Here is a 26237-nt window from a genome sequence, read left to right on the forward strand (position 1 = left end):
CAGTCGGTGCTGCAGAATCTGTTTGGGGTTTAGAATCCAACTCCACCCCCCTAGGCCCATTTTTATTCTGTTCCAGGCTGCACTCTCAGTTAGTTGGAAAAGTTTAGGTCAATCTCAGATATGTCCTCGCCGTTGCGAAGCCCAATTGACCAATGTTTGTTGTTTTGAGTGAGCCTGGGGGCTAGGGATACCCCATTTGTGAGAACAAGCAGCCTGCTTGTCCTCGGAGAAAGCGAATGCTACATACCTGTAGAAGGTATTCTCCGAGGACAGCAGGCTGATTGTTCTCACCTACCCGCCCGCCTCCCCTTTGGAGTTGTGTCTTCCCTTCTCTTGTTTTTGCTTGGTACGGGACTAGCGAACACGAGCGATTTCGGGCGGGAAGACGGCCGCGCATGCGCACATCGCGGGCGCGTACGAATACTAGCAAACTCTGTTGCTAGGAAGATCTCCGATCGGAGGGGCTGCCGTGGACGTCACCCATTTGTGAGAACAATCAGCCTGCTGTCCTTGGAGAATACTACAGGTATGTAGCATTCGCTTAACATAGCATAGAAATACATGAAGTAGAAATATTTTACATACTGTAGGTTCTCTTTGTATGGGAACTGAAATTAGTGTGGGGAGAACATGCTTTAATGCTTATTATGTCCTCTGTGTGCATACTGTGGTAGCATAAGTCATGCCTCATGTGTTTTCAAACTAGTATAACATAAAATTTTTATAAAACGTCTTAACCAATGGCTCTAAATGGTTTACAAAGTAAAACTAATCATAATAAAAATTAAAGAAAATTAAATCTATGGAACAAAATTCAGTACGTCAAAAAACATAAAACTTCTTGAAACCCCCAAATTAAGGATGAACCTGATACATAACAATTCATTGTATTTTTAGGACCAGCTTGCACTTTTGTATTCACTTGGATCAAACGCTTCCGCAGAAAAGTGAGTATTCTGAATTCCTCAGTTATAGAATGATGTACAGTTTTAAAATTGTCAATTATTAGTGAATCTATCATGAATTAGATTCAGATTCAAACTGGGATAAAATGATATAAAAAAACTTTGGGCAGGGGCATGCTAGAGAGCATTTATGGAGTTGAAGAGCTTTAGGTGGTTATTTTTGTTTTTGTCCTCTTTATTCCCAAATAAATGATTTCTCCGAGTGGAAGGGGAATTTATAGTCTTAGCAAGTGAGGTTGGTGTTATCCTACGTAGCACAGGCTGCACAAAGCTGCGGCAACCAAAAAAGCAAATAGAATGTTACTGATTAGTCAAAAAGGTGATAAACTAACGAAGAATATCATTGTCTCTCTGTATAGATTTATGATGCAACTCCTCCTTGAGTACGGTGTGTGTAGTTATAGTTGCGCCATCTTAAAAAGTTTCAGAGAAGGGCAATAAAATGAAAGGGAATGGAACACCTGTCTTGAGGAAAAGCTTAAAAATAGGTTAGGACTTTTGAGCTTGATGTGATAGAAATTTACGTAGTCGTAAGCAGAATGGTTATTTAACCTTTTATGACAACACTAATATAAACTATTGCTAGTGGAAACACTGCTAGATTGTGCACCAAGAATATAATGATTAAATTGACAACATCAGGATGTATTTGTAAAGAAACTCTTCTCCATCTTAGAGGCCATTGTGCTTGAACATGTTCTACTAGGGGAAGGAGGGCAGGGGGTTTATTCCAAGTATTTCCTGATCTCAAAGTATTTCCTGTAGCTAGGGATACCTGCTTGCAAGGGCTGCATATCCTGCTTTTCCTTGGAGAAAGCAGTTATAACCTGTTTCATACCTAAAACAGGATAGTGCTATAAATGTTTACTTAAAATTGAGAAATAAAGGAGAGATAAAGGAGTCCTTTATTTGATGTTGTGAAGGTGTTGACTCGCTGTGACTGAGTAAGGTAGCGATTCATGCAGTTCCTTAGTAAAGTAAATTAAGTAGGTTTATGATGAGATGAGTACATTGTTCTTAATATTGCCAGTTTTCAGAGGTCTGTTTCAGATGGTAATTCTATCCCTCCCCACCCTAGTCATCAAAGGATGTTCATGAAAAGGAGACATCACTTTCTGCAGAGATTAAAAAAAAACATCTGTCTTTAGTGGGGGGGGGGGGGGGGGTGTTAACAAGGCTATCGACTAATTCTTTTTCACAGTTATTTTTCTCCTAACAATGAGATCCTAAAATTAAGGGAAACTATCTAGAGTTCTGATCAAGTAAGTGACAGCACTGCCACTAAAGCTGCTTCTATCATTCCAAATAGGAATGAAAGATTGTCAAACATATGACCCTGTTTGTGTTCTAGCATTTACTACCCCTATAAAACCCTACCTCTTTTAGAACTCTTTGGAAATTTAGTTCATGATAAGTAGTACTGTTCCCCACAGGGAAATTAAAATCCCAACACTGTCAAACACAGAGCCTTCAAAGCGATAGTTGATATGCATTCTAACACTACTTGGGTGACTTTTTTAAAGAAACTCTAGGATGTATATAGCCAAACATCAGTAGGAAGAAGGAAGTAGTTGTCTTCATTACTAAGCATTCAACATTTGCCATAGAATGTTGTTGTTAAGTGATCAAATTTCAAGTCCTCTCTGAAAATGATAGTGACTCCTCCCACTCTTTTCCCACGAGTCAGCTGTTAAACATAAAAGCCATCTGGGCAACACTGGATGACATTTACAGTTGTTCCCTCATATATTCAAGATCAGTAAAATGTAATACAGTAAAAAGGCAATTTATAATACAATAGCTCCATCTAGAAGCCCCAAGGGCACGTGATTGGAACCTATTCTATAATTGGAACCTATTCTATAACTGAACCCAGGCGCCTAGGTTTCATTATAGAATATTAGTGTATCGCAGTATCAACACACCTAACATCTGGGCAACACCAGCCATATAGCTGGTGTAAATGTGGGTTCTTAAATTTTGCAGAGATGCATGTAACTTACTGTATTCTGTAAATTACACTCATAAGTGGGAGTCCCACCCATGCCCCTCTCTTGTATACGCTGTCTTTGGAAATAATCATTGAATAAGTTATGGAGGTGTTAGCACTTTAGGTGGTATGCTGGCATATACGTGTATATGTACTAGTATATTTAACATTCTAATGCCCAATTTATAGACTTGCCCTTTATATTTCCTTTTCTCAGTGAAGTCACAACTATAATCAGTTTTATTATTGACTGATTAGACATGTACCTGACCAATCAATAGTAGTACAGAAGGTAAAATAGCTGACTTTGCCATAGGAGAACACTATAGACTTCTTGCCACCCAAAGCATTTAAGTTGATGTCTTCTCATTGCTGTGCATTTTTCTATGTTTTATTCCCCTTTTTTTATAAAAGGTAACTTGTTGCTAGGGAGTCCCATCTATGAGGACTTGCTATTGTGCTTTTTCTTGGGGGAAAAACAAATTACCTACCTGTAGCAGGTGTCCTCTATGGACAACAGGATACAAGTCCTCACATACCTGCCCACCTCCCCTAGGTGTTCTAATCTACTATAAGATTATTATTTCTAATCTACTATAAGATTATTAGAGTTGAGGAGGACCCACACAATAGTGATGATTGAGAGTGCACACCTGTACAGTGCCTTTGTTTATTGACCACATTCTTTTCTATCTGAGTTGAGATTTAAGCATTCAGAACTTGACAACATAGTAGATGATGGCAGATAAGTACATAAGTATTGCCATACTGGTAAAGACCAAAGGTCCATCAAGCCCAGCATCCTGTTTCCAACAGTGGCCAATCCAGGTCACAAATACCTCGCAAGATCCCAAAAAAGTACAAAACATTCTATACTGCTTATCCCAGAAATAGTGGATTTTCCCCAAGTCCATATAATAATGGTCTATGGACTTTTTCTTTAGGAAGTCATCCAAAACTTTTTTTAAACTCCTCTAGGCTAACCGCCTTTACCACATTCTCTGGCAATGAATTCCAGAGTTTAATTATACATTGAGTGAAGAAACATTTTCTCCGATTCGTTTTAAATTTATTACATTGTAGCTTCATTGCATGCCCCCTAGTCCTAGTATTTTTGGAAAGCGTAAACAGACGCTTCACATCTACCCATTCCACTCCACTCATTATTTTATAGACCTCTATCATATCTTCCCTCAGCCGCCTTTTCTCCAAGCTGAAGAGCCCTAGCCGCTTTAGCCTTTCCTTATAGGTAAGTCGTCCCATCCCCTTTATCATTTTCATCGCCCTTCTCTGCACCTTTTCTAATTCCACTATATCTTTTTTGAGATACGGCAACCAGAATTGAACACAGTATTCGAGGTGCGGTTGCACCATGGTGCGATACAAAAGCATTATAACATCCTCATTTTTGTTTTCCATTCCTTTCCTAATAATTCCTAACATTCTATTTGCTTTCTTAGCCGCAGCAGCACACTAAGCAGAAGGTTTCAGCATATCATCAACGACGATACCTAGATCCCTTTCTTAGTCCATGACTCCTAGTGTAGAACCTTGCATGACATAGCTATAATTCGGGTTCCTCTTTCCCACATGCATCACTTTGCACTTGCTCACATTAAACGTCATCTGCCATTTAGGCGCCCAGTCTCGTAAGGTCCTCTTGTAATTTTTCACAATCCTCCCGCAATTTAACGACTTTGAATAACTTTGTGTCATCGGCAAATTTAATTGCCTCACTATTTACTCCCATGTCTAGGTCATTTATAAATATGTTAAAAAGCAGCAGTCCCAGCACAGACCCTTGGGGAACCCCACTAATTACCCTTCTCCATTGAGAATACTGACCATTTAACCCTACTCTCTGTTTTCTATCTTTTAACCAGTTTTTAATCCACAATAGAACCTGCGTGATCCAGCCAGTCTACTAACAAGATAGACTCATAGCATATTCTATGATGCGATATAACATATTGTGGTGTTGAGAGGAGCAGTCACAGGGCAACTATTCCACTTCTCCCACTTGAATTTTAAAAAGGAACTTTAGGAGGGATTTAGAGCTTGGGAGGGGAAGAAGCCTGGAGCGGAATCCCAAGGATTGACAGGGGTATCTGTGCCCTAGGAAACAGGGAAGCCACTTGTAGGGAAAAGCTTCTAGTTTCCTTAAATTTTTATCTGCCAATCAAGAGAAGGAGGATCTCCAAAGGGAGGGATTTGAGAACTCCTGCAGTAGAAAGGAGGGAGCTAAAGGACAGAGAGAGGGAGAGAAAAGAACCAGAGGAAAGAGCCTCTGCCCGAGGAGAGGAGCTTCCTCACTGCAGATGGCCAGCAGGAGTAAATGGCTTACCCGACCTGGGGCAAAGAGGACCCCAAAATACTACTACTACTACTTAACATTTCTAAAGCGCTACTAGGGTTACACAGCGCTGTACAGTTTAACAGAGAAGGACAGTCCCTGCTCAAAATAAAGGCCGGACTAAGGAGTTGTGGTCACGTTGCCAGCAGGAGTAAGTGGGTTTCCCAGCCTGGGATAAGGAGGACCCCAAAGCGGATGCTGGACCATGAAGCTATAGAAGGCCTAAGGCCCCTGAAATAGGCGAGGCCTGGCTTTTCAGCATGCATGGCTAAGTTCTGAAAGCCAGGGTTCTATCTTCTTTGGGTTTGCACAGTGTTTTGTTTGAATATTTTTTTTGAGCTGCTTCAGGGAATATATCTGTGAAAGCTAAAGATGTTTGATGTTTGAAAACTGCAGAGTGAATCTATCTGCCAATGCTGTGTTTGTTATTTGGAAACTACAGAGAGAATATATCTGCTAAAGCCAAAGCTCTGTTTGTTGTTTGGAAACTGCAGAGAGAATATATCAAAGCAAGGGCTGTGTTTTTTCTTCAGAACTATAATAAAGCACCTTGGCATCTGGGAGGAGGAGAAACACAGCTAAGCTGTGCCAGATTCCCCCTGTCCATGACAATATGCGTACTTGATCTTGATCTGTCTTTGCCATTTTCGGGCCACAGACCAAAGAAGTCTGCCCAGCACTGGACTTACTCCCTAACTACTGGAATTTCTGTCAAAGCCCCACTCCAGCCCATCCCGATCTGTCTAGCCATAATCAGTGCATAGGTTGTAGAAGTCTGCCCAGAACTGGCCTTTATTCCCCAACTACTGGAGTTGCCGTCAAAGCCCCACTCCAGCCCATCTAGTTCTATGTAGCCATAATTGGGGCATAGATCTTAGAAGTCTGCCCAGCATTGGCCTTATTTCCCAGTTGCTGTCTTGAGTTGCACCAAACACAGTGAAGGTGACTTATAAACTTTTGGACTTTTGCAACATCGTCTCGTCATTTTTTTAGTCAACATATAAGACTCAACACAGGCTGCGTTTCAGACTATGTGGCCTGCCTTCAAAAGGATGTATGCACAGTAAAGCAACTTGCAGCTAAGACAAAATGAGACTGCTGATTTCCTGAACTGCTCTCAGCTGAAGCTGTACTTTGCTGAAGAACAAGTAAAGAATAAAAACTCAACCACAAAAGCACCTCAAAACACCTTAAGCACCAACGAGTGCGGGGACTTCTTGTGTTTTGTTTTTACATCAATTGCTGTCTAAGCACCAGTAAGTTTATTCTGTTTCCATTCTTTTTCCATATAGGTATCTTTTGTGTGTAACCCCTGCATTTTTGAATTCCATTACTGTTTTCATCTTCACCACCTCCTGCAGGAGGACATTCCAGGCATCTACCACCCTCTTCTTGAGATTCAAGATGCGTGGCATCCATGTTAAATTGCAGGGATCTTCTGTACCAGGAGTCCTGAGTTTTTTTTACCTTTGAGCTATTGAATTATACATGAAAATCTCATGGTTATCTCATGGAAAAAAAACAATGTTTAGTATTTTAAAGTCCATCAACAGGTAAAGAAACTGTGAATATTACAGAACATGCGGACCCGCTATTTCTAATAATACTTAGAAAACATGTAAAACTCTTATTATGAATAATAACAAACCTATTAATAGTAATATTACTTAGAAAGTATGTAAAGCCATTTGTAGTTGCCATGGATTATGTTTTCAGATTTTGTAAAAACTGTTCTTGCTGTCTTTATTTTAGGGTTTCTCAGCTTTTGTCCTTTGCAACAACTCTCTGTTCTCAAGAATCCACTACTTTGGGTCTTCCAGACTTCCCTACATCTAACTTACCAGCAGTGGTCCAAATCTTGGTAAGTGTGCTATCATTTTTAATATTAGTGGCAGATATATGTAACATCTTCAAAGAGGTTCATTACAATAATACATGAATGGAAAACTGATTCATAAGGTGTCCCAGAGACCTATTTACCAAAGTGAATGGATGAGCCTTCAGGTGAACCTTAAATACAGGAATCATGGGAGCTTATAAATGAGTATATGGAAAGGAAGAGTAAGCAAAGGAAGAGAGCAAAAGTAAGGAGGAGCAGCAATACACAGAGGGCACAAATGGAGCAGGATATCAAAATGTGGCTCTTCTGCCAAGTTATTGAAAACGTAGTTGTATAATAAATATTTATGTAACTCAATGTAAAGCTCAGGAAGGCAACAAACATATTTTATACAGTTTATTAGTTGTCATTCTTTCTTTTATTGTATTTTAATTTGGTGTTACTTTGAGCCACTTTGTGCTTTTGATTTGGACGGGCTATAAATGATTGTTATTATTTATAAACTGTAAGCTGAATGCTAGTTAACTTCTGTTCCTTGACTTGCAAGCTTAGTAGTAGCTCGTGAGTGCCTTTCACTTTCTGGACTGGCTATGCTCAGGCTGACGGCAGAGGGTAGCCAGGTCTCCGTCCCCTCCCTGTTATATCAGGACCAAGTAGTATTTAATTTCTTTGTGTGCGCAATTAAGAGCACCATATGTAGAATCCAAGCCTTAATGTGTGTTCTGATAGTCTCTATTTATAAGTATTCAGAGCAATTGCAGGACAGCAGCTTAAACAATTTACAGAAGAGTTACTAACATGTGCTACCAAGTTAGTGCTTACTAATAGCATCAATGTGCATTCTTTTACCGAAGGTCCCATTTTATGCAATGGGGCCTAGATACTGTTAACATATATTAACGGTGTTAGCATATTAATAGCGTTAACTGCTAATGATAACATTTTAATTGATAGAGTGCATAAATTCACATTATGCATTACATTTTAGGAAAAGAAGCACATAGTGGGTGCTAATATTTTAAGCAATGCTAGACTTTCATGCAGTAACAGTAATACTTTGTAGGCTGACTGCCACTGTCCTATATTTATGCTGTATAGAACTTTGCTTATGGTGACTGCATAATTTTTGATACTAAAAACAGAGCAGTTGTTAAAACTAAATTGGAAGACTCCTGTAGAGGAATTGCCTTCTAGTCCTGGAGTACCCCTTGCCAATCAGGTTTTCAGGATATCCTCCAGACCCCCCCAACCGCATAAACACCCCTCCACCAAAAATACATAAATCCAGTAGGACCCTTAGCAGGCCAGACCTGACCTCCCACTCACCTGAGGGCTAGCGTGGTGGTCTAGCGATGGGCCAGCCACCTCCAAACCCCCTCATACTTTAAAGCAGGAGGAGGGACTAGCACTCCTTCCCTCCTCTTGCGGGCGCAGCCTCAAAATGGCAGCGCTCTGCCCAGTGCATCCTGGGATGCTTCTCCCTTATATGGTAGGTGCCTCCATTTTGAGGTGGTGCCCGCAGGAGGGATGGAGGGAGTGCTAGTCCCTCCTCCTGCTTTAGGATATGAGGGGTTTGAGGAGGCGGGCCCAATGCTAGACCACCAGGTAGCTCTCGGATGAGTGAGAGGTTTGGCCTGGTCTGGTAAGGGTCCCACTGGACCCCACTAGGTTTTGATGTATTTTCGGTGTGTGTGTGTGTGGGTTGTTTGTGTTTGGGAGGGTGAAGGATCTGGGGGGGAGAGGGGGTCCATTGGAACTCCAGGCCCCTTGTGTTTGGTGGGGGCGAGGTGTCTGGGGGCCCATTGGACCTCCATGCCATTGTGTTTGAGGGGGGTGGGAGGTCTCTAAGCCCTTACACGTTTGGGAAGGTAGGGGGACGGAGGTTCTGCAAAGCATGCAAATGCATTCTAAACAGGGTCTCCCCATTCCTCCCCAATGCCCTAGCAAACCCAAAAACCAACTTTGAGCTGGTGTAGGGTTTGCTGCGGTTTTGGCACGCTGCTAGCTGAGCATTGGGGAGGAATACTGATAACCTTGTTTAGCATGCATTTGCATGCTATTAGCTTTCAGAGCTGGTGAACTCGTTGTTTCGTGCACTCACTGGCTCTGAGCATTCCGTGTGGGCAAATGTGAGTGCTAATCTGTTCACTAATTATCTCTAACACCCACATTTGCTTCTGAGCATCTGGGCCTGAGTGCCCTCAGTATTGGCCCTAAAGTGACAGACTGGGTTAGAAACTGGTTGAGTGGAAACAATAGAGGGTATTGGTAAATGGAGTTCACTCTAAGGAAAGAGATGTTACTGCAAGGTTCGGTTCTTGGGCCAGTTCTTGTTTGGTAAGGTTTACCTCTTTGTGGATGATACCAAAATCATCAATAGGGTAGACAACCCTGATGGTGTGGATAACATGGGGAAGGACTTAGCAAAGCTAGAGGAATGGTCCGGAATTTGGCAGCTAAGATTTAATGCTATAAATGCAGGGTCATGTATTTGGCTGTAAAAACCCTAGGGATTGGTACAGTTTAGGGGGTGAAGAACGTTTGCCATGAATGAGGAGCAGGACTTGGGTGTGATCGAATGTGATGATCTTAAGTTGGCCAAACAGGTAGAAAAGGTGACTGCGAAAGCTAGAAGGATGCTTGGGTGCATATGGAGAGGAATGGTCAGTAGGAAAAAGGAGGTGATGCCCCTGTCTAAGATGCTGTTGAGACCTCATTTAGAATATTGTGTACAATTCTAGAGAACACACCTTTCAGAAAGATATATACAGGATGGAGTTGGTCCAGAAGGCGGCTACTAAAATTGTTAGTTGTCTTTGTCATAAAGCATATGGGGACAGACTTAAAGATCTCAATATGTTTACTTTGGAAGAAAGGTGGGAGAGGGGAGATGTAGAAACATTTAAATATCTATGTAGCATAAATGCACAGGAGGTGACTCTCTTTCAGAAAGAATATTGAAGCTGTCCCACTGGAGATCAAGGGCATCAAAGATAGCCCAATATGGGCAAAAATGCTTTTTATACCAACTTTGAACGCTTATAATTTTTCAACCACTTGAAGGAAAGTGCTGCAAATTGGAAGGCATCATTACAGCCGTACATTTAGTACACCTACCAAAAATCAACCTGAAAGGCCAACTAGTTTAGAAACTACAGCAGCCTCAACATCGCTGTAAATTGGTTTTTGCAGTTTTTGTGGCAAAGTTTGAGCCTAAACCATTCAAAAAGTAAGAGGACTAGGAACATGGGGTTTTGCCAGTTCATTAAGCCCTAAAAGTAGTGCAGGTTCTCGAAATATCCCCCTTGTACTACTAAAACTTCCAGTTTTACAGCTTCTGGAAGTTGTCCCAAAATGTCATTTTTGCTCAGGCGACATTTTGTAACCCTTTACTTGAGGTCCCCTAGAACCTCCAATTTTTAGTCTTTTGAACTAAAATTTTGCACAGCTTAGTTTTTTATCATAAAGAAACTATGTACCAAATTTCATCAAAATCTGAGATGGTGAGGTGGGGACACCTGGTCCACTTGACACGGAATGACTCTGTTTCTACATGGCTCAGGGCAAGGTATTTTTGCCATATCAGAGATATATCAAGATGCAGGTGCAGATTTGTCTCCTGCTTTAGTCTCTCCTTCCTTGGATTTGGGATTATGTTCAGGTGCTGGGGTCGATGGTGGTGACCTTGGATGCTGTGCCCTGGGCCAGGGTTCACATGCGTCTTATTCAGCAGTCCCTGTTGAGTTGCTGGTTCCCTAGTTTATCAGAGATATGGAACTTTGTAAGTCTAAGTTTTTAAAAAATGAGCCCCATAGTCTATTTTCATGTCAGGCAACTTTAATATGGAATCTATTGCCAATAGATGTTAAGTTAGAAACTAATTTTGAGAAATTTAGGAAGAAATTGAAAACCTATTTGTTTAATACATATTTTAAGGAACAACTTTAAGCAAACTACATGTGAATCTCTATTCTTCCCAGGATTCTTTCTAGACATTCTTTTGTAATCCACATTGAACCACTTGAAATGGGATCTTGCGGAATATGAAAGTAATTTCAATTCACACAAACTTTACGTTTGTAAATAACTTCTGACATGCTGGTAGACAGACATTGTAAAATGTAAGACATAGTGGTTTACTGAATATGGAGGGGCATTTTCGATATGACATCTAAATCCTAGAAAACATCCAAAAATCAAGTGGCAAACAGTGATTTTTGAACCAGAAAAGTCTTATCTTTTTGTTTCAAAACCGATCATTTCTTAGATGTTTTGTGCTCAGTGCATCTATCTTTTTTGACCATTTTTGAAAAAAAAAAAAAAAAATCAAAGGGAAAAATGTACACAAAAAAGCCATTGGGTTGTATGGGGGGGGGGGGGGGGGCAGCATTCTTAGTAGACTGGTCACACAGACATCCCAGCAGAGCAGTGGGGCACCCTAGGGGACACTGCAGTTGACGTCACATAAAAATTCCCAGGTACACGTCTCACCCTTACTCCCTTATATTGTATGGTTAGCCCTCTAAAACCCACCATAAAACTACCGTACCCAAATGTACATCACTACACTAGCCCTTATGTCTGCAGGGAAGTTTTGGTGGGTTTTGGAGGGCTTGCACTTTCCGCCACAAGGGTAACTGTGTGGGTTATGGGCCTGGGTCCCCTTCTGTACAGTGCACTGCACTGACCACTACGCTACTCCTGGGACCTGCTTGCTATTCTCTAATAGGACTGGCCATTACATCTGAAGCTATCACAGAGGCTGGTATATAGTGTGTGTGTGTGTGTGGGGGGGGGGGGGGGGGTTCACATCTTTGGGGGTGGGAGGGGGTCATTGATCACTGGGGGAGTGAGAGTCATGCCTTAATCCCTCTAGTGGTCATTTATGACATCTTTTTGTGACTTAGTCATGATTGAAACAGGTCTAGACCAAACTGTCAAACTTTTATCCCTTAACGTTTTTGTTTTGTTCCATTATGGCAGAAAAACGTTCACGTTTTGGGAACACCCAAATCCTGTCCCTGACATGCCCCTTTGTGATTTGGATGAACTGTGTAGAAAAACATCTGAAAAATTAGACAAAATAAAAATAAAATTTGGCAAAATAAAAGTCCATCTACCTCTTTGTGACGCTTTTTGGACATTTTTCTGTTTCGAAAATGAGACCCATAATGTCATATTTTCTTTGTATAATGTTTGGAAGAAGCATCAAAGTTCATATGTCAGCATGTATTATTACATTTGTTAATGCAGTCTTTCATATATATATATCTTTTGTTAAATTTAGGATTCTTTCCCTTCAATGTCGGTTCAGCATTTAGTCCACCGGCTTTACCCCTACAGCATTCTTCTGGGGAATGAAGGCAGGACAGCAGTGGAAGATTCACTGAAAGTAAGTACAACTGATTTTTTAAAAAACTGCTCTGGTAGGTCTTCTGTCAGTTCACAAGAAGATGTGTTTAGGTAGCCTGACATACTGTGCATTTTGTATGGCCTTGATAAAAGGAGTGGATTTAATAAATCAGTTGAAACATTTTCTTCAAAATGTGGTGATGGAGCTTGTTATTGCCACAGTTTTAACAGCTGCTTAATTTGTACTGGGCTATTGATGTCATGCTGGTATGCAGTGACTTACTTTAATTTTAAATGCTCTCTGCATCAGCCTCACATTGTGCAGCATCTCTTACCATATGTCATTCAGTATCCTACAGTCGTTCAAAAATATACAGGGTACAGAATAAATGGCTGTGTTTACTACTGCTTTATATTATTACTGACTTATAGTCAACTTTTTTATTCTGCAGAAAATTGAGGCTCTTATCACTCCGTTTAAACATGGCAAGAAGTACTGATAGTTTGGCAAAACAGTAAATGATGAATGGCAAACATCCTAAGTATGCTCACAGGGGAGTTGCCTCATCATACTTTAGGAAGTGAATGCAGTGTACGTGCTTCCTTTTTTGTGAATCATACTTTACATAAAATGTTTATATTTTTGTACGAATAATGTACTTACTATAAATGTACAAAGAGACTGGATGATTATTTTTACCCATGTACACATGGGATTCGTTTTTTCTACTTTTGAGAGCATGAAAAAAATTTTAATCTGGGAGTCTGATCGCCAAGCAATGTCCGCAGAGATACTCATCTGATACCTTATATGGAAGAGCTTTCCATACTGCTTGTCTTGATGAGATCCATGATATATAGTGAAAGCTTATTTTATAACAGGGATGGGCAAACCATGGTTTGCAGGTGAAATTTGGTTAGGCTGCAACTGTTTTGTGGCTTATGGTGGTGCTGTTCTTTCTGGCCCTGCAGTGGTGACTAAACCTGACTTTCTGCATGTTAGGTGGGTTTTCTGCCACTCCTTTGCAGATAACTCTCTTTTTTTTTTCCCTTTAATTTCTCCAGGGGGAGCACTCCTGAAGCTGCTATAGTCTTACACTTAACTCTTTCATTTACTATACGTAGATGTGTGGCACTGGATGGCTGAGGCTGATGTCTTCTATCAGAAGGCAAGGCCCCCTTGTTGTTAGGAAGCAGGAAGCAACTCTTGGTTCCTTCAACACATGAATGAGCAGCTGCACCTTCAGGTTCAGAAGCTGCAGCTGCTTCCGTGAATGGGTGGCTTATTAGGGCACTTTTGGTTTAGTGAGCAGTAATTTTATAGCAACTTTTATAGCAAATTCATAACTCTCAGAGATGTTACTTATTAGGTTAAAGTAATGGTTCTCAACCCAGTCCTTGGGGACACACCCAGCAAATCATGTCTTATGAATATGCATGAGATTTGCAAATAATGGAGGCAGCACGTGTAAATCTATCTCATGCATATTCATTATGAGTTTCCTGAAAACCTGACTAGATAAGTGTGTCCTGAGGACTGTGTTGAGAATCCCTGGTTTAGAGTTTGCCCTGTTGTAGTTATTTTCTGATTTCGGAAAGATTTAACTTTCTTTTAATTTCACAGAGATTTGAACTTGAAGATTTAGGAAGCTCTTTATTGCCAGAAAGGATAATACATGTGCAGAGCAGACCTGATACCAAAAAGTTGGAAGTGGCTGTAACTATCCAAATGGCTGACAGAAAAGTGACTATCCAGGTAGCAATACTACTACTTAACATTTCTAAAGCGCTACTAGGGTTATGCAGCGCTGTACAATTAAACAAAGAAGGACAGTCCCTGCTCAAAAGAGCTTACAGTCTAAAGGACACAAAAAGGACACAAAAATACAGTCAAATTGGGGCAGTCTAGATTTCCTGAATGGAGGTATCATGGTTAGGTGCCGAAGGCGACATTGAAGAAGTGGGCTTTGAGCAAGGATTTGAAGATGGGCAGGGAGGGGGCTTGGCGTATGGGCTCAGAGAGTTTATTCCAAGCATAGGGTGAGGAGAGGCAGAAAGGGCGGAGCCTGGAGTTGGTGGTGGTGGAGAAGGGCGCTGAGAGGAGGGATTTGTCCTGTGAGCGGAGGTTACGGGTAGGAGTGTAAGGGGAGATGAGGGTAGAGAGGTATTGAGGGGCTGCAGATCGAGTGCATTTGTAGGTTAGTAGGAGAATCCTGAATCCATGTATTCTCAGTGAGAGAAGGTCATTGTGCTTAAACAGAACTCTTAAGCTCATGGTGATATTTCCTACCCAAACACCAGTCAGTCCTCTGTGCTTTAGCACCAATACTGTCTTCAGTGCGGGCCTTCTGATGGAATTAAGTTTAATCTGCAAGTGTACCCTTTCTGACCTTGTTTGTGAAGGAGTAGAGTGTGCTGCATGAGTGAGATTCCAATACAATTTGTTGCAAATGTGCCTTTATCGAAATCTGTAATTAATGCTACCCTGGCACAAAATATCCATTCTCGGTCTACAAGCTGAACTGAATCAGGCACATAAGTGGGTGGTGCCATCCAATAGGAAAGCTCTCCCAGGTCTCAGATCTAATATACACTTCTGAGCACACATGATACTTCCCATGCAGAATGGTCTGTCAAATGGACATGAAAGAAAGTTCTCCTGACTTTTTTTTTCACTTCCAATATGCAAGTGTTTTTTCTTTCTTTTGTCATAATGACACACAAGTTTTTATGTATATCACCTATATGTTAATGAAAACAAAGGTGGTTCACCAATTAAATCACTATTCAAAACCTTTCTTTTGTAACCAGGAATTATTAAAGATTTTATTAAGGAGGGTTTCAAACATTTTCCGTAAGTCTGTCTATTTTCTTTTGTCATATCTATCCATATCTATATAATGATAAAATCATTTTTGTTGATTTTATTCATCCCTCAGTTGTCTTGAGACCATGATACAGGCAAAGGTGTGGGCCAAAGTCAGTTTTGCTGCAGTAAAAAAGTGAATTGCCAGCTTATGATGGGCGATATTGATTTCTGAAGGCCTAAAGTGTAATAGGCAGTATTCTGCTTTGCTTGGGTACTATTGTTGTAGAAGTTGCTGAACCAGCTGAATCACTTGCGCCCAGTAGAACTGAGCCTCTGGGCATGTCCACCAGATGTGCAGAAAGGTGCCTCTAGCTCCACAGTTGCGCCAACAGTCAGCAGAGGCCTGAGGGTAGATTTGTTATAAGCGCTCAGGAGTATAATACCACCAGTACAATATATTAAAACCATTTTCTACAAGAGATTGGGCCAGTGATGGTTTCAGCAAGTATTGGTATCCCTTCACCCAGTTCTCTGGGGGAAAGGTGATTTGTAATGCAGGCTCCCATCGACTATTGTTATAGAGTTGGGGGTGGTTATATGATAATAAAGCTGAATATATGCGAGAGATGCTACCTCTTCCTTCTCCATCCTGAAGAGCTTGCTCCAGTGCTGTTTCAGTTAGACCTAGTTCCTCCCTAGCTCTTCTGCGGATGAAGTCTTGCACCAGCCTCTAATGAAAGAGATCCTTGCTTTCCAACGCAAATTCCTCTTGCAGATCCTCAAAATGAACTATCCTCCCATTATCCCAGAATTGTCCCAGAGTGTATAGTCCAAAGGAAGCCCATCCTTTATAAACTGGATCACTGGAGCCTGAGGGGAATCCTGGGGCCCATTGGAGGGTTGTCTGTAAATAATACTTGCTGTCTGGAAAAAATTCTTTCATATGGAGTACCACATGGAAAGCGGGTGACTAATTCCTACCTGCACCCCCCCCCCCCCCCCCGAATAAGAGCCAACCGATCACTCCCCAGAAGCTGTAAGACATCCCCAACAGAGCGGGTACCCAGCCATGCCCTTTCCCACTGGAGCCATTTTTTTGAGGTGAAGGGGGTCTAGTCTGCTAATATTTTAAGTTGAGCTGCTTGATAGTATAGTTAAAATTAGGGACTCCCATTCCCCCCCTTGAAATAGTCTAGAATATCATGGATCGCTGCACTCATGGTGGATGTTTCCGCCAAATGTAGGCAAAACGTTTACAGTTAAATTTCTCAAAGAAACTGTGAGTTATTGGAAGTGGGAGAGCCAAAAATAAATATAGTAGCAGTAACATCATTTTTATTGCATGAATATGTCCCAGCCATGATACATTTAGCCCTTCCCATCTATCCAATTCTGCAAAAAGTTTGGAAAGCTTCATGGGGAAATTAGCTATGAATAACCCTTCCGCAGTGAGGGTAATGTGGACCCCTAAATATTTAATGTATCTAGACGCCCAGGCAAATGGGAGAGCCCTCTTCAGCTGGACTATTTCTTGCTGGGGAACTGTAAGTTTGAGTATTTCCGACTTATTAATATTGACCTTAAACACCGACATCCCCCCATACTGAGTGATAATTTCCATGATCTATTTCAGATAAGTCTGGGGATGAAAGGGTCAGAAGAACATCATCCACAAAGAGCATCTTCTCCATTGGCCAAGGCTTGTCAGATTTTACTCCACTAGGCCCTTAAGCTCAGTGCACAAACACATTTATCTCTACTTTCTGTGTGTCATGGATCATATGAAACCTCCATATGCATATGTATTACAGCTATCCTGTGTCAAATCATGAACAATTATAATTAAATGAGTTGAAACAGTCCATTTGGTTGGGTAAAGAGAATTCAATACTGTAGTAATACTAGATAAGAAAATGCTTATCTTGTCCTTGTGCTTACCTAATGGTATAGCTGTTCTGACAGTTGAGATAACTGAAATAGTGTGGACAGAAATGATTGCACTTAAAGGCCATATTGTTGTAACTATTTAAATATCTTGATTTCAGAATAAAATGTTAAACCAACTATGGGCAAACTGCAGTATTCAAGATGGCCAGATTAGCATAACTTTGAAACTTGAGTTGGTAGGCATTCGCATACTCTTCAAATCTTGTTACAGTCCACTAGCTCACCTCTTTTCATTCAGCCTCCACGTCCAGCTCATGATCATGGGTGTTAAGGTAGTGAAAAACTGACTTGATAGAGACTGGGTTAAATATAAGCTTCTAAAGTAGTGAATCTGGATTTAGGTAGTATTCTGTTGCATTCTGAATGCATTTAGTTAAATCACTTCTCTAGTTAGCCTTTCAGAAGAAATGATAAAATAGAGCCATCAGAAATGTAGAGCTTTCAAGTTAATCGTCTTTGATCTCCTACAGGTACCAGCTGGAACCAGATCACTAAAACTGCATTCAGAGTCACCAAATTTCATCAAGACCTCCAGCCATGAACGGCTTTTAGCAGAGATGATGCAGTCTCATATGGTTAAAGATATGTGTTTGATTGGAGGAAAGGTAAGAATTGGCTACACTTGAAGATTTCTAATTTTTCTGTGGACGTTAGAACTAAGTTTCATCCAAATATATTTATTCTTTTTAGGGCTGTGGTAAAACTGTAATTGTAAAGGAATTTGCTGATATTCTAGGATATGACATTGAACCCATCATGTTGTATCAGGTAAGTATGTCACTCCCTGACAAAAAGTATGATAGATAAAGATTCTTGGATTAGATAGCGATGTTATATAAGAATGTGTACTTTGGCAGAAAATGTAAAAGAAATCCTGACCTGTAGAAATAGAAAAAGGAGCAAGGATTAGGGTAGAATAGGGAGTCACTTGTCTATTTGACTCTTTTTTTTTTCTTTTTTTTTTTAATTCAGATTGCCAGGTACTGTGGAAAGTATGTAAAATTTGAAGAAATAAAATACATTGTACTATAAGAGATCAATAAAACTGGTCTTTTATTAGAGCTGCATATAATATCTTGTTAACAAGGAGAAAAGACTGGGAGAGAAGTTTGGCAATCCAAATGCTTACATTTATACCCTCAACCACATATGAAGTAATTGATCTATCTACACAGAATTCCATAGCATCAGCAAGACATCTTTTTAGAATGCTGAATTTAATGTAAGCAAATATGCTAAAAGTCTAAAGTATAAGGGCATAATTCAATGGAAAAAGCCTATTACATAGTATTTCTCAACTACATTTAATAATAAACTAACATTTATAACCTGTTTTCTTTAAACACAGAGTATGATTTACTTTCCAAAGAAGACATCTTTGATAAATACTGGTCAGTTTCAGACCACTTTTAACCTCTCTTATCTAAAGGCCTTTCTTTCTCCATATAGATAAAGAGGTCTGTAGTAAACAATGACTTCTATTTGTACTGGCGTTCTTTTCACAGTATAAAGTGGAGTCTGCTAAACTAGCATTTATCAGTAACTCACTCAAGACAATTTCTTACATTTTTTTCCAGATAAAATGTTAACTCTAACTTTTCCAGTTCTACAATTCCCTTCTCTTGTCCTTGTGATCTCTGTAAAGAGTGCTATGTACCAACCAAGGTTTGCTAACCTCTGAAATACCTTATTTAGTTCTGATAGCTCCATATTACTTAACTGGGGTATACATTTGAGGTACTTTGGCTTTAGCCATGCATTCACCCATAAGGCTGGAGAATATTGACATAAAATACAAAGAATAATAATTCCAATTATGACCACCAGTATTTGAACTATCTTTCTTCTATCACTCTATCTTTTTTTACTCTGAACTTCTAGGTATCTGCAGAGTTAACTTTAAATTTTTAAGAGTCAAATGCTTCTTACTTTCTTAGTCAAACATCTAATCCTTATCCTTATAAAACTAAGATTCCATCCTGTCAAAAGTTTACCACTCTACAGGTAATTAGTAAATAGACCCTTCACTTATTCAATTCGTCATACATTCAAGTTCAGCATTCCATTCCCTAATCCAGAAACTTCCACCTCAGGGTGAGGAAGGTGGTTGGGCTTTACTCCTGAGGTAGCATCTGTTGAATTAGCTATGGCCCTATCTCACATCAGCAGGTGATACCTTGTTTTTCTTTACTTCACTTGTGTCAGGTCTCACTTCAGCTGGACAACTTGGAGAACAAGGAGAGAGTGTTTCTTGAAGCGAGTAATAATAGAGAACAGACATAAGAGTCAAGACAGGATGGATATATACAGTTCTGTAGCATTCATTTAAAACACATATTTCTTTCAACTGGCCTATCTGTTTATTTTAAATTTCACAAGCGTTGTAATAATTCTAGCAATACATACATGATAATACTAATGCTGAAGAAAGGAATAAACTCCAGATGCAATAAGAGTAAGTAGCAAGCTAGGAGAAGTCCTTAGTTTCAAGAAAAACAAACACAAACTATCCAGCTTTACTGTTCAGACTTACAAACTTTGTCTTATGTTAGGTTTCATTTGCACTGTCTGGAAAGAAAGTGCAACATTTACTACCAATTAAGGCACACACTTTTAGAGGCTAATACAAAATCTTACATTGTTGTAATGTTATTACGTTAAGTGCCTCATTTCCTTTGATAAGTGTTTTATCCTTCACAGGGTGTGCTTTCCACAGTACACAACACATTAAAGATAACACTGTCAGTGCACAAAGGAAGAAACACCTGAACCCCTTGACCTTGGGAGTAAGAAGTACCTTGAAGGTTTTAAATCTGATTTCTTCAACTGCTCTTGGAATTATTATTCACTCATTGAATCTCTTGGTAGCACCACCTTAGTACTGATTTAGATGTTAATATTTGTTCTGTGATCAATGCTAGTATTCTTGCTGGTCAGAAAGCAGCTAGAGTCAGGCCACTTCTGAAAAACTTCCAATTGAATCAACTGGATTTTTCTATTACATACCAATTATGAACTTGCCTTTTTTGTCAAAAATTACAGAAAAAGAGGAGGACATGACATCATCATGGACATATGGATGTCTGAGAGCTGTGTCTGTAAGGTCCTTCTGGTTTCCAAGATAGATTCCATTAGGAGGTGTTATAGTTTAAAATGGAAAAGTTTTGCCACCTGGTGTGAAGCAAGGCCCAAGACCCTTTTCCCTGTCCTACACAAAAGCTCTTTAATACTTTCTACATCTCTTGGAGTCTGGTATTTGACACCATCTCCATTAGTGCTCACCTCAGTGCTATTGGTACTTACCATCACAGAGTGGAAAGTAAACTCATAGTTGTTCACTTCATGCGGGCTTGCTTCTATTGAAGCGTCCTCTTAACCCCCACCCCCCTACTGTGTCATGGGATCTCAATGTCATATTAACCCAGCTAATGTAAGCTTCAAGCTGCTTAGATACCTGTCACCTGAAGTACCTGAATTGGAAGGCCGTATTTTTGGTGGTGGCCACCTCATCTGCAGGGTCAGCAAGCTCTGTGTCCTAGTAGCTGATCCACCTGACACTAACTTTGTTTTTAACAACAGAGTGGTCTTTCGCACACATCCTAAGTTCCTTCCTAAGGTGGTGTCGGAGTTCCACCTTAATCAGTCAATTGTTTTACCGGCTTTTTGACAAAACCTCATGCCCATAAAGGTGAACGCACACTGCATATGTCAGATTGAGGGAACCTTGGCCTTCTATTTGGAGCAGAGTAAAGCCCATAGAAAGACCACCTGGCTTTTCATTTTTTTCGACCCAAACAATGGAAGCTGCGACAGCAGCTGCAGTCTCTCAAATTGGCTAATGGACTGCATTTCCTTTCCTTATGCCCAAGTTTGGCTGACTCTAGAAGTTTAGGTCATAGCTTATACTGTCAGAGCCATGGTGGCATCAATAGCCCACTTGAGATCAGTCTCCATAGAGGAAATTTGCAGAGCTGCAACATGGTCTTCAGTCCATACATTCACTTCTCACTACTTTTGGGCACAGGATTCCTGACACAACAGCCAGTTTGGTCAGATAGACCTAGAATCTAACTTCGCCCTCTTGACCCATTTCTTTCAGTTCGAGGCTGCCTTTACAAAAAAAAAAAAAAAAAATCTCCATAACCCATAAGCCCTGACTGTTGCAGACCCAGTTAGGGTTCTGACTTTTTGTTAAAGCAGCCTGGATTGCTATGATTCCCATGAATGAGAATACCATGTCTTGCTTGTAGGAGAAAACAAAGTTATTCACTTGTAGCAGTTGTTGTCTGAGGACAGCAGGATGGATATTCTCACTTCCTTTGCAATAGCAGCAGATGAATCCAGAAACTAATGGATTGTGTCCATCTACCAGCAGATTGAGATAGAGATCACTGACTTGAATCCAGTGATATAGGACAGGTAGCACCCCATAAAGTCAGTATGTCTCCATCTCCAGCAGGCGGATGGACAATCTTCCACCAGCTCCTGGATTTCTCAGTTAGGGGTGCTCCTGCCCTAGGTCTTCAGTGGAGAACGTGAAGATGTTCTGGATGTTGGCGCCAGTTTTAGGGGGCATTCCTGGTTACCCCAGGTCCTCCCCCCCCCCCAGCTTTCTCCCTGCCCTTGTCCTCTTAGATTGCCTCTCACTCTGCCTTAGTTTCACATTTGTTCTTTGAAAAAAAAAAAAAAGCAACCCACAAATAGATTCATTCTGAACAAAATACAAAAAAAAAAAAAAAGGCTGTCTTTGCTCCTTAAATTCTTGTGGAACAAGAAAGGTTTATTAAAAAAGAAAGCAAGGGTGCCAGAGCTGAGGAGCGCGAGAGAGCTGGGGTCAGCACTCGGCTTCAGGAATCAAATTCAAGCAGTTGCTTTGGGGCTGAGGGGGCAGTGCGACGACTGGGTAAGTCTGGTTGTTTTTCCCAGCGCTCTGGTTCCTCCCTTCACGATTTGCCGGTGTTATTTCTTCCTTTATTCTTTTTGGGGAGGGTCGGCTAATGGCGACAGAGACTGTTAAGCGTTGTTCCCGCTGTGGGAAGCATCTGGTCTCTGCATGGGGGATTGTGGTGATTCAGCTGTGGTGGAGGCTGTGGTCCCTCCTGAAAGCATGGTGCCTTCCCGCTTGCGCTGTCCCTCCCTGTCCTGTGACATGGTGGCACCTGTAACCATTTTAATTGCTGAGCTGCAAGGGCAGATATCGTGTTGGATCCTCGGGGGGGGGGGGGGGGGCTCTTGATTCGGCAGGGTCTGACTGTTTGGCATCAGTTGATGTGGAGAACTCGTGGTCTTCAGGGGTGGGGGAGCCCTTTTCTCCTGACTTTGTCCTGCTGCTCCATCAGGCTTATCTGATGAAGAGAGCTCAGCAGCAGGACAGTTCTTTGCTGTAGTGTACTTTTATGGCACCTGAGGTTGCAGGTTCTGCTCCTTCTGGACAAATGGAGGTGTTTAAGCACAGCTTCTGAAGTGGAGTCGTTTCCTCCCCCCCCCCCCCCCCCACTTCCTCTGGGGGAGGAGTTGGAGGACATTGGAGCTGGGTGATTCCACAGCCATCCACATATTTCACAAGGAGGAGTTGCCCTCCTTGATTGTCAGTGCAACTGCATACCGTTAATATTTCTTTGGATGAGTAGCCAGCATCTGCTGCAGTTAACCTGAAGATGGGCACTAGGTGGTCTGCCTGGTCCTTCTCAGTTCATGAAGTGATTGAGGAACATATTGGCATAGTGGTCTACTCCGGATGCTGGGTTGCAGGTGACAAAAGCCATGGCTCACCTGTACCTGGTGCTGCAGGATTATCTACAGCGGTTGCAGTTCCCTAAAGTGGATGCATTGGTGGCAGCAGTCACCAAGAAAACTACCCTGCTTGAGGAGGGGGGTATCAATTTGAAGGCTTTCCAGGATCACAAGCATTGAAGCAGGCCTTTGAGGTCTCGGCCTTTTTCCTCCAGGTGTCCATATGCAGCTCTTACACTGCAAGAGCATGCCTTTCCTGGGCACAGTAGGCAGTGGATATAGTGTTGGGAGAGGACCAGCCTTTGGCAGATTTTCACTCATTGGTGTCTGGCTCGTCTTATTTGGGGGTTCTTTGTATGATCTCATGCATGTGTCAGCTGAGCAGATGGCATTGGCTGTCATGGCCTGATGGCTGTTGTGGCTTTGACATTGGATGGCAGCTGCGACCTCTAACCAGCATCTAACCAAACTCCTTTTCAGGGGCAGGCTGCTGTTTAGGGATGACCTTGAGCAGTTGGTCAAGGACTTGGGGGACTCCAAGACACAGCGCTTGCCTGAGGACCAACACAAACCAGTGTTCTGAGCGAGCATGGTGTATCCTTGGTTTAAGGAGGCCAGGAAGTATTGTCCGGCTGTGGATCGGCTTTGGCAGCTCTTATATCCTTTCAGCATTCCAGATACTAGCGGTTGTCCTTTTAGACTGACAAGCGGAGCCCAGGTGCCTTGGCCTGCTCTGTGCCCAAAGCTAGGGACACACCATGATGGGATATTGGTCCTTTTTCTTGGCTCTTCGCGTTGGGGGTTGGCTGATCCGGCTTTTCAAGTAGTGGGCCAGAATTATGTTGGACCAGTGGGTACTTGATATTATCAGAGAAGATTACAAATTAAAGTTCCCTGATCCCGTAGGAGATTTTTTCTTGGAATCTCCATTCAAGGCGGTAGCCAAGCACGTGGCGTCATCTCCACTCTGTTCACCTTGAGGAATCTTGGCGCTGACATGACTGTTCCATTGACGGAGTGGGGGTGGGGTTGCTATATAATATGCTGCGATTAAAGGAAAGGAAATTATCAGGTAAGTCATAACTTTTCCATACCTGCCCACCTCTTCTTGTTAGTCATAGAAATCATTTAAGAAGTAGAACAAATTTATTACTCGTTATACTCTCAGTAAAGAGAAGGGTCGCTAAAGTATGCTGGGAGCGGTCCTTGGGTTTTATGTGAGTAGAGGTTGGAACAGTATGCCAATTGAAATCTGAACCCAGGCTTAAAGGCAGACTATAAATCCTTAAATAGAATAGAATGAACTGTACATATTAGACTGACCAGGTCCCATGCCAACAGTGGCAAGCAAGAGGATGCTCTATTAGATGATGTCACTCAGTGAGAATATCCATCTTGTTGTCCTTGGAGAACACCTGCTACAAGTGAGTAACTTTGTTTTATACCTTTCTATTTTGTTTTTATTGATCAATCTTTATTTCTTCCTCTTAACCGTTGTTCTGGGTGTCTGAATAATTGCTTTTTTTTTTTTAAGTTCATCAAATTTTGGTGGTGGAATGTTAAATAATTGAGTCATTAGCTTGGCATTCCATCAGGACTAGGTCATTTCTAATTTTAGGTTCTTCTCAACCATTTCCAATTCTTCAGTTCTTAGTTCAGGTAGTTATATGGGACCTCATGTACTAAAGTGATAACTGGAACAATACCCGACGTGGCCACGTTTCGCCCTCAGGCTGCGTCAGGGGTACAAACTATCAAAAGTGTATATAAATATAACATATACACTAGTAGTTCCAAAAATCTAGTTCCATTTATTTGCTACTTCCAACTGAACGGGTATTGTTCCAATAAATGCATTTGATTCCACTGCTTTGTTGTTTTTTATCTACTGTTTTGTAAGCAGTTGTGTGCCTTTTTGTTTTTTTTGTTTTCTAAAGTGATAACTGACTTTGCAACAGCATGCTTCCTGTAAAAATACCACCAAATGCCTAGAAACATAGAAATATGCCAAATTTTAAGCTCGTTGCACTGTTTCTGGTATGAAGCATGTTGATGCGAAGTCATTAGTGTGCTTTGTGGTTGTTAACTTTCACATGAAGTCTGGTTCATGTGAATTTAACATTTACCGTTGAGCTGCTGTGATACAAAATCATGCAATGTAGCTCATTAATGGCAAAACAATTGCAAAGAAAAGGTTGTGTGATAAAGGCTGTGTATGTCTATTCTCCCCAGGGGAGGGGGGCCTTATAGTATAAATGTATTTTAAAATTCCTATAAAAAGGGCCTGCTTGGTTCTCACTGTAGAGGATGATACAGCAGATAAGAAATGATACTAACCGACCTCTGCTGCTGCCTGGAAAACAATGTAAGAGACTGGGAATAATACAGTAATCAGTATTCTCTGTGGGGCAGTGGAGGCTCAGACCTCCCCCCTCCAACTATTCTTTCGGCCAGCATTTTTCTTTAGAAGTATAGAGAGGGCTCCTTTAAACATTTGGACCCTAGGCATATGCCTAGTTTTGCCTGTGCATTAATCCTGCTCTAGTCCCCACCCCCCCCCCCCCCCCACCTCTAGATTTGCTTGATGGCAGGGGACAAATTTAAAAGGGTGAACTGAATGCCGCCCTGCCCTGATGTGTGAGACACAAGTCATGTCTTTTGGACAAATCCCACCCCTTATTTGGCTATATGACCCCTAGAGTAATACCACAAGACTTCTGCTAAGAGTCGTGTGGTACCATTTTTGAAGCAGCAGCTTCCGAGGCAAATCTGAGTGGGGATTGCTCCTTCCCCAGCTGGCCTCCAGATCTCTTGAGGTGAGGCGGGGTCCCAGGACAGAGGTCCAGTCAGGCCTGAGCCGATCTTTAGATACTGGATAGTGAAAAGGGAAATGTAAGCACTTTGAGCTGTTGCAGTTGCTGATGTCATCTTATGTTACACTAGACAGTCCTGGTGTGAAAAAACATGAGAAAAGCCATCATGAGGCCATCATCAAGCTACTGCAACCTATTAATATGAAGTCAGAAATAAATTCTTTTTTATTGGTTTGCATGTGTTTATAGGATATGACGGCTCGAGATCTGTTGCAGCAGAGGCATACACTTCCTAATGGAGATACTGCTTGGAGGCCATCTGTTCTAGTCACTGCTGCTCTAGAAGGGAAGCTGCTTGTTCTTGATGGTATCCATCGTGTCAACCCTGGAACTTTAGCTATTTTGCAAAGGTTAGTATTTGTGGGAAAATATGGT

General features: G+C 41.3%; 1 protein-coding gene across 1 annotated transcript in view; it reads left to right on the forward strand.

Moving 5' to 3' along the window:
- VWA8 (von Willebrand factor A domain containing 8) overlaps window positions 1–26237 on the forward strand; it is a 483817-nt gene that overhangs the window by 80707 nt on the left and 376873 nt on the right. The window contains exons 7-13 of the mRNA XM_030200545.1: window positions 898–947; window positions 7061–7169; window positions 12436–12540; window positions 14125–14256; window positions 17727–17861; window positions 17947–18024; window positions 26052–26212. Of these exons, the coding sequence (XP_030056405.1) occupies window positions 898–947; window positions 7061–7169; window positions 12436–12540; window positions 14125–14256; window positions 17727–17861; window positions 17947–18024; window positions 26052–26212 (770 nt within the window). The remainder of the gene's footprint in view (window positions 1–897; window positions 948–7060; window positions 7170–12435; window positions 12541–14124; window positions 14257–17726; window positions 17862–17946; window positions 18025–26051; window positions 26213–26237) is intronic.

The sequence above is a fragment of the Microcaecilia unicolor genome, chromosome 4 (genome assembly GCF_901765095.1).
Source record: "Microcaecilia unicolor chromosome 4, aMicUni1.1, whole genome shotgun sequence".
Lineage (NCBI taxonomy): Eukaryota > Metazoa > Chordata > Amphibia > Gymnophiona > Siphonopidae > Microcaecilia > Microcaecilia unicolor.